The 14,489-nt window shown below is 43.6% G+C and overlaps 1 protein-coding gene across 1 annotated transcript; it reads left to right on the forward strand.

Annotated features, from left to right (window-relative positions):
• Positions 1-2,797: 2,797 nt before the first annotated feature.
• Positions 2,798-13,475, forward strand: LOC134311312 (Y+L amino acid transporter 2). Its single transcript, XM_062992938.1, has 10 exons — positions 2,798-2,839; positions 5,466-5,983; positions 6,814-6,939; positions 7,219-7,363; positions 8,222-8,345; positions 8,963-9,066; positions 9,995-10,091; positions 10,519-10,668; positions 11,794-11,977; positions 12,791-13,475. Exons 2-10 carry the CDS (start codon positions 5,467-5,469, stop codon positions 12,883-12,885), a joined length of 1,542 nt encoding a protein of 513 aa, XP_062849008.1. The 5' UTR covers positions 2,798-2,839; position 5,466; the 3' UTR covers positions 12,886-13,475.
• Positions 13,476-14,489: the final 1,014 nt, after the last annotated feature.

The following is a 14,489-nucleotide window of genomic DNA, read 5'->3' on the forward strand; positions in this document are numbered from 1 at the left end:
AGAATTCTCTCATTAATTCATTTTCGGTTAAGTCGGGTTTATATTTAGCCTGCTTTTTTTTTATAATTACCCCTTTGTTTGATATCGCCAATAAATAATCAGAGATAGAAAGAATTAATCTCTTTATTTAAAAAAGAAGCGATCCTTTGTTTGCCCTTTATATTGCTCACCAGCGCCGTTTCCGTCAGTGGCGCTGTGGCGCATCCGGTTAAGCCACCGTGCGTTAGTACTGGACTGCGTCGGTTCGAATCATACCGAGGCACGTTCCAAACGCGCATCACGATTCATTTCTTGGTCGTGTTTGGTGTAGCGAACCGGGCTCATTGGTCCCTTTCTTTTATATTTCGTACTTAGTTGGGCACTTCACTTCCGAGTAGTGAAGCTTTTGTTTTCTTCTTCTTTTCAGTTGGCTTGGGCTCGCCCAGCCCCTTTCCGTTCCGCGGTTTTATTTTATTTCGGTTTTTCCTTTTGAAAGGGTTCTCTGAGTTCTGCTCTGTGTCGACTCTGCCCCCTCAGGGCGACACACCCCGCGATTGAGTCCACCCGTCAGTAAATCGTAACAGATTTGGTGTACATCTTTTATTCTTGGACACCAAATTTTTGATGTTGTGTATCCTGGGAAGAGCTTTTTCTCCTGTAAGAATTTGCCATTTGAATCAATTAGTATGACGACTTCTGTGTTTGTGTGAGTTCCTGGCTGGATATTCTGCTGGTGTTGTGGGGATGTGGGCATTTCTTGTGAGTGTCCGGGGGTGGGCACGGATGAGGGCTTGGCGGTGGGTAGCGTTGAGGGCCCAGGGGTGGGCTGTGATAAGGGCCCGGGGGTGGGCTGTGATGAGGGTTGGGTGGACGGCATTAGGGGCCTAGGGGTAGACTGAGATGAGGGCTTGCCGATGGGCATCGTTGAAGGCCCAGGGTTGGGCTGTGATAAGGGCCTGTGGGTGGGCTGAGATGAGGTCTTGGCATTGGGCAGTGTTGAGGGCCCAGGAGTGGGCTGAGGTGAGGGCTCAGGGGCGGACTGCGATGAGGGTCCGAGGATAGATTGTGACAAAGGCCCAGGGGAAGTCCTTTTAATGGAGTCTCTGTTGTGCAGCTCCTGTCTGAGGTTCGAGATCTCTCTGGACAGCTCTGCTTTAATGTTTATTTGTTCTTTTTCTGCTTTCTCTTTATATTCCTTCAGCTCATTTTGTAGTTTTTCCCTGTCCTGGTGTAGGTTCTTAATCTCTCCTTTCAGATCCTGTACAGTCACTTTTAGCTGGTTTTTAATTTGGTTGATCTGGTCTCTGAGCTCGGTGTCTGGGTTGGGGATGTTGTGATTAAAAAAGTGTTCTTTGAGTTCTATCAGCTCGGTCTCTAACAGAGCTAGATCGTCTCTGAGTTGGGTCACAGTGGTGCTGAGGTGTGGGCTCGGTGGACGGGTGGTGCAGGGTTTTTTACCTGACTCTGTGTCTCTCTCAGTGGTATGTAATTCAGAGTAGGGGTTCAGACTGTCCCTGAGACACAAGCTTCTGATTGATGGAAAAACATCTGCGAATTTTCCCAGTGCATGTTCACTACCTTGAATCATGACAGTCCCTGTCTGGTACAGGTTTATAGTTAAAAATCTGTGTTCTGCATTTTTATCACAGTCTTCAAATACATAAATTTGACGTCCCTTACAGATACCACGTTTAGTGACATGTTTAAAATGTGAACAGATGGCAGAATGCCAGTCTTCAGTGTGGTTTGTGTAGAAGAGTAGGTTGTTGGTGGTGTTTTTCCCTTTATTTAGACCACAGTCTTTAAACAGAGTATCTGGGTTTTCTTTCTGAGTTTTGATCTTGTACTGCTGTCTGCTATTCTCTGTCTGACCCTCCTGAGGAAACTCAAAGAGGCGGGGCTTCACTGCTACTGCTGTTACTGTTGCTGTTACTGTTACTACTGTTACTGTCTCCTCATTGGCCATTTTAAAAGGTATCAATATTTGAATGATACTGGCAGTTTAACTGTCATTAAATGTCACATTCAGCAAAACAATAGCAATTTAATAAACAATTAGCACAGTAAGCCTTTAGAAAATAAATTATAGCTGTCTTATCTTCCGTTTTCTAATCCTTTTTTGTAGAGGGTATGTGGGTGTGCAGTTCAGGACTGTGTGCTTAGATTTCCTACCCTCAGTGTGCAGAAGCAGAGCAGATTTGTCCAGGTTTTGTGGAAATGCTGTCCTTATTCCTGTTTATATGCCTTTGTTTCTACTTTTCTTTTTCCTCCTCTTCCTAATACATGTTAAATCCTCTGTACCTTATTTTCTTCTTCTTTGTGTTATCTTTTCTCCTTCTTCTTCTTTTCTTTTGAAGTTGCCTTGTTTTTGGTAAGATTCTGTCCAGATATGTTATTATTTTATCAGGTTTTGCCTAATCAAGTTATTTAAAAAAAAAAAAAAAAATTTAAAAAAAAAAATTATCTTTAATATTACATTTAAGATTATTGTAGATATTAACTGTTTTACTAAAATTTATCTCACTCCAGAAACAAAAATACTAAATAAAATCAGGAGCTCATCTTATACATGTCTTCACTCTCTGTGGAACTCTCTCTCTCTCTCTCTCTCTCTCTCTCTCTCTCTCTCTCTCACTTTTACTGGCAACACAGACCACCAAAAATAGCCGGAGGGGTTTATGTTTTCATAAACACCTTGTTGTCTGAGGCGACACCGTACATGCTGCTGCTCCTCGTCTGTTTATGTGGAGCATCTGGATCTCCTCAGAGCGCCACCGCAGATCCGATCGGCGTCGTCCCTCATCTACATCCACGCCAACAAAAACGCCGTCCCGCTGTCGGACGCCACACGGCGTTAAAGGTACGTTCACGTCTTTGTTTTTCTGTCTGGCTTAGGCGTGACCTTTAACCCAGATTGTTCCTCGTGTGCTGATGAACTGAAGTTGCTCGGCTGGTCTGTCCACAGAAAACAAAATATCATGAAACGAGCACGTCTGCTGGAAAAAATGTCACATTTCTTGTTCTTACTGCTGATAAGATAATAAAGGAGCCGGTTATCATGTTCCTTCATCATAAGACATCCAAAAACAAGACTTTTTGACCACAGACAGACAGAGAAAAATCTCAGCTGTCGTGAATCTGACCATCAGAGTCATGCGGTCACTGTAAAAAAAAACTAATAAAAGTATATGGACACCTGATCATGAGCTTTTAGGGCGTCCCTATCCAAAATTAAGGGGTATTAGTATCAATTTGGCCTCCTCTCTAGCGTTTTGGGAAGGTTTTTAACAAGATTTTGGAGTGTTTCTGTGGGAATTTGTGTTTATTCGGTCAAAAGACCGAATAGTCAGGTGCTAAATGGAGAGAAGGTCTGCTTTCTAGTCTTTTGGGAAGGTTTTTAACAGTGGGTAAAACCTGTGGGTATGTATGGACTGTGGGTATGTATGGACAGTGGGTAATTACTGTGGGTATGGACCAGTGGCGGCTGCTGGTCTTTCAAAGAGGGGAAGCTCATTGTCGGCTTACATCATAAAATTTGTCAATTTATTTATACATAAATTCTGACCTCCGTTCCTTTTCAAGAAAATGGCCTGAACTCGAACAAGGAAATGTTGAAATGATGTTAAACTGAAACAAATACTATGAGTGTGTTTTATTTACACAATGAACAATGGAAATGGTCAAGTAATTTCACCAAGCAAATACCAAGAAATGGGTTGCAGTTTGTTCTTCGACTCTCAAAATCCGCGATGGGACTGAAGCTCCCGAGTCAGTCGATTTGTGATAAGTAGCTGATTCTGAACGAACTCGTCTTCGAGATGAAGGTGTTCTAACGCATTTGTAGTCAATGAAATGTTAACAAAACTGTACATATTTGACCATAAAATTTTTGACATTTTAGGGGAAGCTGAGCTTCCCTTGCAGTCTTAGAGAAATCTGTGGGTAAGGACTGTGGGTAAGGACTGTGGGTAAGGACTGTGGGTAAGGACTGTGGGTATGGACTGTGGGTATGTATGGACAGTGGGTAATTACTGTGGGTATGGACAGTGGGTAAGGACTGTGGGTATGGACTGTGGGTATGGACTGTGGGTATGTATGGACAGTGGGTAATTACTGTGGGTATGGACAGTGGGTAAGGACTGTGGGTAAGGACTGTGGGTAAGGACTGTGGGTATGGACTGTGGGTATGGACTGTGGGTATGTATGGACAGTGGGTAATTACTGTGGGTATGGACAGTGGGTAAGGACTGTGGGTAAGGACTGTGGGTATGGACTGTGGGTAAGGACTGTGGGTAAGGACTGTGGGTATGGACAGTGGCTATGGACAGTGGCTATGGACTGTGGGTAAGGACAGTGGGTATGTATGGACTGTGGGTATGGACTGTGGGTATGGACTGTGGGTATGTATGGACAGTGGGTAATTACTGTGGGTATGGACAGTGGGTAAGGACTGTGGGTATGGACTGTGGGTAAGGACTGTGGGTATGGACAGTGGCTATGGACAGTGGCTATGGACTGTGGGTAAGGACAGTGGGTATGTATGGACTGTGGGTATGGACTGTGGGTATGGACTGTGGGTATGGACAGTGGGTATTGAAAGTGGGTAAGGACTTTGGGTATGGACAGTGGCTATGGACAGTGGCTATGGACAGTGGGTATGTATGGACCGTGGGTAAGGTTTGTTTGTTTATTAGGATTTTAACGTCATGTTTTACACTTTGGTTACATTCATGACAGGAACGGTAGTTACTCATTACACAAGATTCATCAGTTCACAAGTTTATATCAAACACAGTCTTGGACAATTTAGTATCTTCAATTCACCTCACTTGCATGTCTTTGGACTGTGGGAGGAAACCGGAGCACCCGGAGTAAACCTGTGGGTAAGGACAGTGGGTATGAATGGACTGTGGGAAAGGTTTTTAACAAGATTTTGGAGTGTGTCTGTGGGAATTTGGGCTCATTGAGTCAAATGAGTATTTGTGAGGTCAGGTCTTGATGTTAAATCACGAGAAGGCTTGTCATGTCAAGATTTTGGAGTGTGTCTGTGGGAATTTGTGCCCATTCGGTCAAAGGAGCATTTCTGAGGTCATAAGGTCTGCCATGTCAAGATTTTGGAGTGTGTCTGTGGGAATTTGTGCTCATCAGGTTAAAAAACATTTATTGTAAAAGATCTGGTTCACAATCGATATCCCAATTCAATGTGATTTTGAAGTGAGGCTGGTGGAATTTGTGCTTGTTGAGTCAAAATGGCATTTTTAAGGTTCAGATTAAATGAAAGGACGGCTTGGATCACTGTGAACATTCCAATTCATCCCAAATATGCTAAATGTGGTTGATGTGAGAAGGCCACGGTTGTTCTGCACTGTTATGACTGTGTCATTTGGTCTGATTTTGAAGTGAGGCTGTGGGAATTTGTGCCTATTGTGGTTCTGCAGGGGTTATAACTGGTTATAACTGTGTCATTTGTTCTGTCCCATGTTTAGCATGAAGCAGAAGCTGTTAGAAATGCGCCGGACGCTTTGCCCTCCCCCCCGGGTGGACGCAAACCTGGACCTGAAGGCACCGGTGGGCAGCGACCCGCGGGCAGAGAAGATGATAATGCGGCGGGAGATCTCTCTGCCCAACGGCGTGTGTCTCATCGTGGGTAACATGATCGGCTCGGGGATCTTCGTGTCTCCCAAGGGCGTCCTCCTGCACAGCTCCTCCTACGGCCTGTCGCTGCTCATCTGGGCCCTCGGGGGCCTGTTCTCTGTGTTTGGGGCCCTTTGCTATGCCGAACTGGGCACCACTATCGGGAAATCGGGTGCCAGCTATGCTTATATCCTGGAGGCCTTCGGGGGGTTAGTGGCCTTCATCCGTCTCTGGACGTCCATCCTTCTCGTGGAACCGGCCAGTCAGGCGATCATCTCTCTGACGTTTGCCAACTATCTGGTGGAGGCGCTGTACCCGACCTGCCAGCCTCCGTACGATGCCGTGAGGCTCATCGCCGCCGCCTGCATCTGTGAGTTCCTCGACGGGTTTGAGTTTTTTGTGTCATAACATTATGACCACTGACAGGTGAAGTGAATAACACTGATTATCTCTTCATCACGGCACCTGTTAGGGGGGGGGGGGTATATTAGGCAGCGAGTGAACATTTTATCCTCAAAGTTGATGTTAGAAGCAGGAAAAATGGACGAGCGTGAGGATCTGAGTGAGTTTGACGAGGACCAAATCGTGATGGCTAGACGACTGGGTCAGAGCATCTCCAAAATGCAGCTGTTGTGGGGTGTTCCCGGTCTGCAGTGGTCAGTATCTATCAAAAGTGGTCCAAGGAAGGAACAGTGGTAAACCAGTGACAGGGTCATGGGCGGCCAAGGCTCATTGATGCACGTGGGGAGCGAAGGCTGACCCGTGTGGTCCGATCCAACAGACGAGCTACTGTAGCTCAAACTGCTGAAGAAGTTCATGCTGGTTCTGATAGAAAGGGGTCAGAATACACAGTCCAGCAAAAGGGGGACCAACACAATATTAGAAAGGTGCTCATAATGTTATGCCTCATCGGTGTACAGTGACAACTGGGGGGAGGAGGGGAGGGTGTCAAATTTATAGAGACTGAGAGAGGCTTATAGTCCGAATTTACAGTAGCTCCATCTGATTTCCACCTTTTTAGACGCTCAAAGAAGCTTTAAGGGAAAAAGATTTTCATGTGATGACGATGTGAAAGCAGCGGTGCATCTTACACTCTCTGTACAATCTGGTCCCACTGTGATTTACAAGATGTAACATGAAGCCTCCACAAGGGGGCGTTCTATTCTGTTCCTTAGCTGGCTCTATTTTTTCTTTATTCAGGTATTCTGATCTTTATAAACTGCGCCTATGTGAAGTGGGGGACGCTGGTCCAGGACATCTTTACCTACACCAAGATCATGTCACTGATCATCATCATATCCATCGGCATAATTAAAATAATCCAAGGTATGAAATCTACTGCATAACCCTTATCCAACTATAGTATATGGCCAAAAGTATGTGGACACCTGACCATTAGCTTGTCGTACAAGCTTATCTAAAATAATAAAGAATATAAGCCTTAATAAGGAGTTTGTTTGAAGATGCTTTGAAATGCCTTAAATTTATTATCCAAATTCGGAAATCTGAACAGATCTTTGCCCTTGAAATAAATTGTTTCCTTATTAGAATAGAATAGTTTGCTATTAAGTTCACACCTACTTTTCTTTCTATTCTATCATCCAGGAGAGACTAAGAATTTTGAAAACCCATTCGAGGGATCCTCCATGGAGTCCGGGAGCATTGCGCTGGCCCTGTACTCCGCCCTGTTCTCCTACTCTGGCTGGGACACGCTTAACTTTGTTACAGAAGAGATCGTCAATCCAGAAAGGTCTCAGAGTCACACCTTCAACACATTCACTAAACCCTACATTCACTGTAGTTCATCACAGTTTTTACTGTCAGTAATGGACTAGTTTAAACTTTTTTTTTAAGCGACCCACATTTACGCTAGCACACCAGAGCTGGGATTTCAAATACATCGTATCGAATCTCAGTTCTGTCATCCAGCTGGGCTGAGCGGCTGCATGAACAACGATTGGCCTGTTGTTCAGGGTGGGATGAGCCGGACCAGGTGCAATTACGACCTCTGCTGGCTGATTGATGGCGCCTGCGCAGGGTAGAGGAATAATGCTGATGCACAAGGCTGATCCACATATGAACTCACCTTGTGCAGTTAAAAAGGAGGAGGGTTAATGTCGGAGGGGGCATGTGTCAGTTGCGAAGCTCCTCAGTCAGCAGTGGAGGGTATTATTGATAGAGGTAAAACGTAACACAACCAGGGTAATTGGATAAGACTGGATTAGGGGAGAAAATTGGGGAATAGGGAAAAAAACGAAAGAACAAAATATACTTAATTTATGAAAATGTTGGCAATCTGGTCCCACTGTGGTTTACATAATGTAAAATTAAGCCTCCATAAGAGGGTGTTTGTGTACAAGTTCATTTTGTGTTTATGTGCCTGTTAAAATTTGTTTATTTCATTATTATTGTTTTTCTCTGCGACCCATTTTTTTTGGCTCGCGACCCACCCAACAGTCACAACCCAGGGTTTGAAAAACCTGCTGTAGAATAAAAATCTTCCTCATTTTGATTCTGTCCATTACAGTCAAGTAGTCACCTTAAAGTTTGTACAGGAACACCATGCTACGATCTAAGAAATTTCCAGCTTCTTTTTTTGTCATTTTAGGAATTTACCTCTTGCCATTGCCATCTCCATGCCGATCGTGAGCATCATCTACCTGCTGACCAACGTGGCGTACTACTTGGTGCTGGACATTCCTTCCTTCATGGCCAGCGATGCAGTCGCAGTGGTACGTTTCATATCAACAAACAAAAAACTAACAACAGTATCTAAACAGTCACCTAGTCGGCTGATTATGTTCCTTCAGATCTACGTCTTTGTGAAGTAGCCGTCACCTTAGGTAGCCTCTGCATTACATTCAGGTTAAGATGGAAAATCTTCATAGATTTAAGCCAGTGTTATTAATATTGTATGACAATCATATAAACCAATATTATTCAGATTATAAGAAGGTGACCTGGTACCTGGAAACATCTAGCCAGAGAAGTTAAGGTAGCTTAGCTAAGATTAGTAAACAAAGTTGTGTTTGTTATGGTGTATTTGGTACGACAGTGTATTAGGGCCACTGTAAAAAATATTTGTACTTTTTGATTTTGAGATTAAAGTCGAAATGATTATGAGAATAAAGGCCAAAGAGTTCAGAGAAGCGCGGGTCTTTTGGGTCATTGTTTGTATTGTACGCTTCCATCCACATGACATGACGACTAAACCCGTCTATGCAACCATCCAACCCGTCAATGCATCATCATTTTTATAATTCTGAATAGGTGGTTTAGAGGTAAGAGAACAGATCTGGAACTCTGATAGGAGCTCAGTTTAATGTGTTATCTGTTCCTACCTCCACAGACTTTTGGAAATCAGGTTCTGGGACCCATTAGCTGGGTCATTCCCATCGCCGTGGCTATGTCCTGTTACGGAGGACTGAACGCCTCGATCATTGCCGCCTCCAGGTAACAGTTTTGGTTTTCATTCTCTAATAATGTGGAATTTTTTTGCATTCATAATTCCGTGTATTAATGCATGAAAGATTAAAGACCTACAGAATAGCACAGATTAGATTGATTTAGTATTAAAGGTGCACTTACAGTATATAAGGCAAAAATGCACTATAAATCATACACTATAGATCCAAAAGTATGTAGACACCTGGTGAAATGATTGAGTCCAAGAGTTTCACCCATTCCTTTTCCTCCTTATTTCTCTCCCGATTACCTGATTGTATTTCACCTCCACTGCTGCTGACCTCCATTTCTGACTTCTGATGTGTAGTAGTCGACCGCTTCTTTTCCCCTGCACCTGGCAGGTTCATTTGTAGATTCATTTGGCACCACTGACCAGCCAGCAGAGGTCGTAAGTGCAGCCGTTATGAGGAATCATGTCACCAATGATGTTCTTATAAGCACCCTGTCGACCAATAGCATTTTTACTCATTTCTAACATGCAAATGAATCTGTTCTTTTTCATTTCATTTCATTTTTATCAGCCGCTTTATTCTGGTCAGGGTCCGTCCACACAGCCAGAGCTCTTCCTTGAGGGTCTTCAAGTGTCCTCAAGCCAGTTGTGAAATACAACCCAATCTGGTTAAGGGTCTGCCTGTGGATTCAATCTAGTAGGTTGCATCCTTGTTGGGTGTCCAAACCATTTTTAACTGGTGTCTTTTGAGTTTTGGAGCAGCAACTGTACTTTTCTCGGTCATTACCCACATGACCTTAGGTGAGGATAAATTAACGGCACCCAGAAAGTCTGTGACTCCTGTGGATCCTTTTTGTTAATCACAAATCCCAAGATCCTTCTAAAGTTTCAAGATCAATTCTTCCATCCCCAATTTTAAACAGTGGTCTCCTTTGATTCCTTTGAAGTGCATTCCTTTTTTTCCAGGTTGTTCTTTGTGGGGGCGAGAGAGGGCCACCTACCTGACAGCCTGAGTCTGATCCATGCTGAGCGCTACACTCCTGTCCCTGCCCTCCTCTTCAGTGTGAGTCCCGATGCAGCTTTTGTAAAATACTGCTATTTCGACCTACAGACTGGTGCTAAGAGAACAAATTGACCAGACCGGCTCACTATAGGGTCAATCATTTAGGCCTGTACCATTCTCTTGGTGTACTTCACACCCACACTGTTACATATGCTGACAGGAAATTAGTTTGGATTAAAAAGAGCCAGCCATACATTTGAAGCCGCTACAACCTTGGTTATGCTATCCACAGTCAAGCAAGCTTTTCATGACTATATTACTATATGCTTAAATGTTTTCGGGCAAAAGAGAAGCCCCTGCTCCACAAACATCACACAAATAAATGTAAAGCTCGCTTGACTGTGGACAATCTCAGAAAAAGTAACCATCCTGATTAAGTTCTGGAAGAATCCCAGTCCTGACAGGTATGTGATGTGTGTGTTTACAGGGCATAATGGGGCTGATCTTCCTGTGTGTGGAGGACGTGTTCCAGCTCATCAATTACTTCAGCTTCAGCTACTGGTTTTTCATGGGTTTGTCCGTGGCAGGACTGATCTACCTCCGGATCACACAGCCAGACAGACACAGACCTGTCAAGGTACCTGTGCTTGTCTGCATTGACTTCTAAAGTACAATACATACTGCCATACACACTGAGGAATTATTTCTTATTTATTTATTAGGATTTATAACATCATGTTTTACTAATTTTGGTTACATTCATGACAGGACAGGTTGTTACTGCTTACACAAGATTCATCAGTTCAAGTTTTAATGTCAAACACAGTAATGGACAGTGGGAGGAAACCGGAGCTCCCAGAGGAAACCCACACAGACACGGAGAGAACATGCAAACTCCACACAGAAAGGACCCAGTCCGGGAATCTGCGAATCAAACCCAGGACCTTCTTGCTGCGTGGCGACAGTGCTACCCACCGAAATTCAAAAGACATTGAGTACATTCTGATAGATGCAGAAGTGGTTGAATACTTTTGCTCCCTCACAGTTTTAAAATTTGTACAGGTCTTTATTGTTTACTAAGCATCATTTTCACATTTGGATCCTAAGTAAAACTCAATCAGTAGGTGCATTTTGCATCATAAGCTACAGCTTTAGTAAATTGACTGTTACACATGGCGCATTTTGGGCGCATTTTTATCCAAAGTGACTTACAGTACTGTGACAGTATACCATCTAAGCAATTGAGGGTTAAGGGCCTTGCTTAAGGGCCCAACAGTGACAACCTGGCAGTACTGAGGCTTGAACCTGCGACCTTTCAATTATTAGCCCAGTTCCTTAACCACTAAGCTACAACTGATCGCACATTGTTGCTGTATCAAGTCTCATTGTGGGTTCTGCACCTTCATTCATCTTGCTGTGTGTATAGAACCCAGTTTATCATTAGAGAGAATGCAGTTGCAGCCCATTGTCCAGTATTAGCTTTGTGGTTAAGGTACTGGAGTATTGACCAGTACGCTGCTGGTTCAAGCCCACAGTTTGGCCCCTAAGCAAGACCCTTAATCCTCAACTGTCTATTGCTTGCACTGTTTGGTCACAAATGTAAACTGCTTTGGATTAATGTGTCTAATTGCTTATTGAATTTCCCAGCTTACCTATCTACCCAACTCTGGCTTAAACAACGAGGACTGAATATCTCTGAAGGTTTTAGATGATTGAATTTGTCATTCCACCTAATTTTCTCGCTTTTTTTTCTCTCCCCCAGCTTACGCTCTTCTTTCCCTTCATCTACTGCCTCTGCAGTCTTTTCTTGGTCATCGTGCCCCTCTACAGTGACACAATCAACTCCCTCATAGGAATCGGCATTGGGCTGTCTGGAATTCCAGTTTACTACTGCTGTATCCACCTGCCAGAGGAAAAGAGGTTCAAATGGCTCGGCCGGCTAAACGGTAAGAATCCCCTAAAGGACACTACAGACACAAGGAGACTTGGCTGTGTCTCAATATACACTTCATGGCCATAAATATGTGGACACCTTACTGAGCTTGCTGTTCAGTCTATTCCAATCTATCAGTATTAATATGGAGTTGTCCTTCATTTGTGGCTATATTGTTTGTCTCTTATAATCTGAGAAGGCTTTCCACAAGATTTTGGATTGTGTTTGTAGGGATTTGTGCTCATTAGGTTATAAAAGCGTTTTTAACATTAGGCACTGATGTCGGAATTATTTGTGTAATTTTACCTCATTTAATTGTGTCATTTATTTGTGTAATAAATACATTTGTGTCAGATTTTTCTCACTGAATTTTACAAACCATAATTTTAAAGACTTTGGTCAGTCACAACAAGGAAGCACAGTTGTGGCCTTGTGGTTGAGGTACTGGACTAGTAATCCAAAGGTTGCTGGTTCAGGCCCCACCACTGCCAGGTTGCCACTTTTGGGCCCTTGAGCAAGGTCCTTAACCCTCAAATGCTTAGACAGTATACTGTCACTGTACTGTAAGTCGCTTTGGATAAAAGCATCCACTAAATGCCGTAAATTAATTGATTTTACTGCTGCTCACAGTGGGTGTGACTGAAACACATAACGTCAATAATTAGAAGGGGTGTCCACATACTTTTGGCCCCTCGAGGTTATTGATTTACATTAATGTTCAGCGTGAGTCATGTGGGAATTCTCAGTAGTGCCCTCTCTGATGACAGTTCCTGGTAGTACTCCTCGTGTTTGTTTTGACCGGCTCTCTTCCTTCTTCTCCCACCAGCCCTCGTAACCAAATACACCCAGATCCTGTGCTGCTGCTGTTTAACTGACCTGGACGTGGTGCCAGAGAAGCTGACCGACGACAAGAGCCACTGATCTCCTAAACAGAACCCGTGGAGAGTCTTTTACTTTTGATAGCAGCAGTATTTGTACGTTTGAAGTGGACTTGAACATCGGTGCTTTGTTGACACCTCTCGGAAAGACTGATCCTGTTCTCCTTCAGCCAGACTCTGAAGTTATTACTTGATTATTCTTAGGGCAGGAAAGAAGCCACTGTCTCTGATCACATGGACATCAAATAAGCAGAGGCAGGGACTTCTTTCCTCCAAAACCACATGCTGATGTGAAGCTTGCTTGACTGTAGACGGTGTACACAGTGTCCATCATGTTCCAACAGCTTTTAATTCAGTGCTGATTAAGTTAATGCTTTTTGGATGACATCTGACCACTCACACTCATTTTCTCTCATAAAGCATAAAGTTTTAGTTTGGAGTTTCCTTCTGTGATCTGTATTATTTAATAGGTGTAGTCAAACTAGTCCTGTTTATATGAACACAGAGAAGTCAGCAGAGCAGCGGCACCCATTTATGAGCACTCCATCAGGAGCTTACAAAGTTATGACATTGTGATACTTTCTGTATGATGTATGTATAATTTTGACCCACAATAAAATAATTACTAATGTCTATGTGATGATCTCTCTACATAGACGCACGTTACGTCATCCTACACTCCCGAGAAGAGGGCGTGTCTAAATTCTTAGATCCCTTAAAATGCTCCTACTGAGGCGCCTTAATTCTGAGTGATGATCTGACTGATAACGAGGGAGCGTCCGACGCTTCCTCAGCGATGAAGGCAATCCCAGCATTCAGTGTGGCACGACTTTTCTCACAAAAAACGACAAACATGATGGACAAATATAATGCAGAGCAACCAACGGAGTTCTTATCAAATGTAAATAATTCTTAATTATGTTTAATCTATATAAAGGTGTAACTATACAAGTGTCGTTTATTTGTAAATTCCAGCTTATTAGGGACAGTTTAACCATTTTCTGGACACGGAGGGAGACGTTTGAATGGTCTGAGGCTAACTTTGTTAGCTTAGTAAGCTAAAACTGTGGCAACGTGATCATAGTGCGTCTAAATAATCTGCCATATGAGTTCCATGTCTTGCTAGAATCCTCTCTACTGAGGCAGCTCACTAGATCACAGAAAAAGATCCGTTGCAGAAATGAGTAAAAATGTCCCTTACAAGTGTATTTAAACGTCTGACTATACCTGGACGTGCACTATATGGTCAAAAGTATGCGGACAAGGCTGCTCAGGTGGCGCAGCGGTAAAAACACATGCTAAAACCAGAGCTGGGATCTCAAATACATCATATTGAATCTCAGCTCTGCCTGCCGGCTAAAGCTGAGCGGCCACATGAACGACGTTTGGCCTGTTGTCGAGATATGGACGGGACTAAGCCGGATGGGGTCTCTCTCTCTCATAACTAATGCAATTATGACCTCTGCTGGCTGATTGATGGCGCCTGCACAGAGATGAGAAAAGAGTGCTGTCAGGGTGTGTCTCTCAATACACAACGCTGAGCTGCACTGCACTCGTCAAAGTGTAGGTAACAAAATGCATATGGCTGCTGCCCACGTGTCAGAGGGGGCGTGGGTTAGCTTCGTTCTCCTCAATCAGAGCGGGGAT

The sequence above is a fragment of the Trichomycterus rosablanca genome, chromosome 4 (assembly GCF_030014385.1).
Source record: "Trichomycterus rosablanca isolate fTriRos1 chromosome 4, fTriRos1.hap1, whole genome shotgun sequence".
NCBI lineage: Eukaryota > Metazoa > Chordata > Actinopteri > Siluriformes > Trichomycteridae > Trichomycterus > Trichomycterus rosablanca.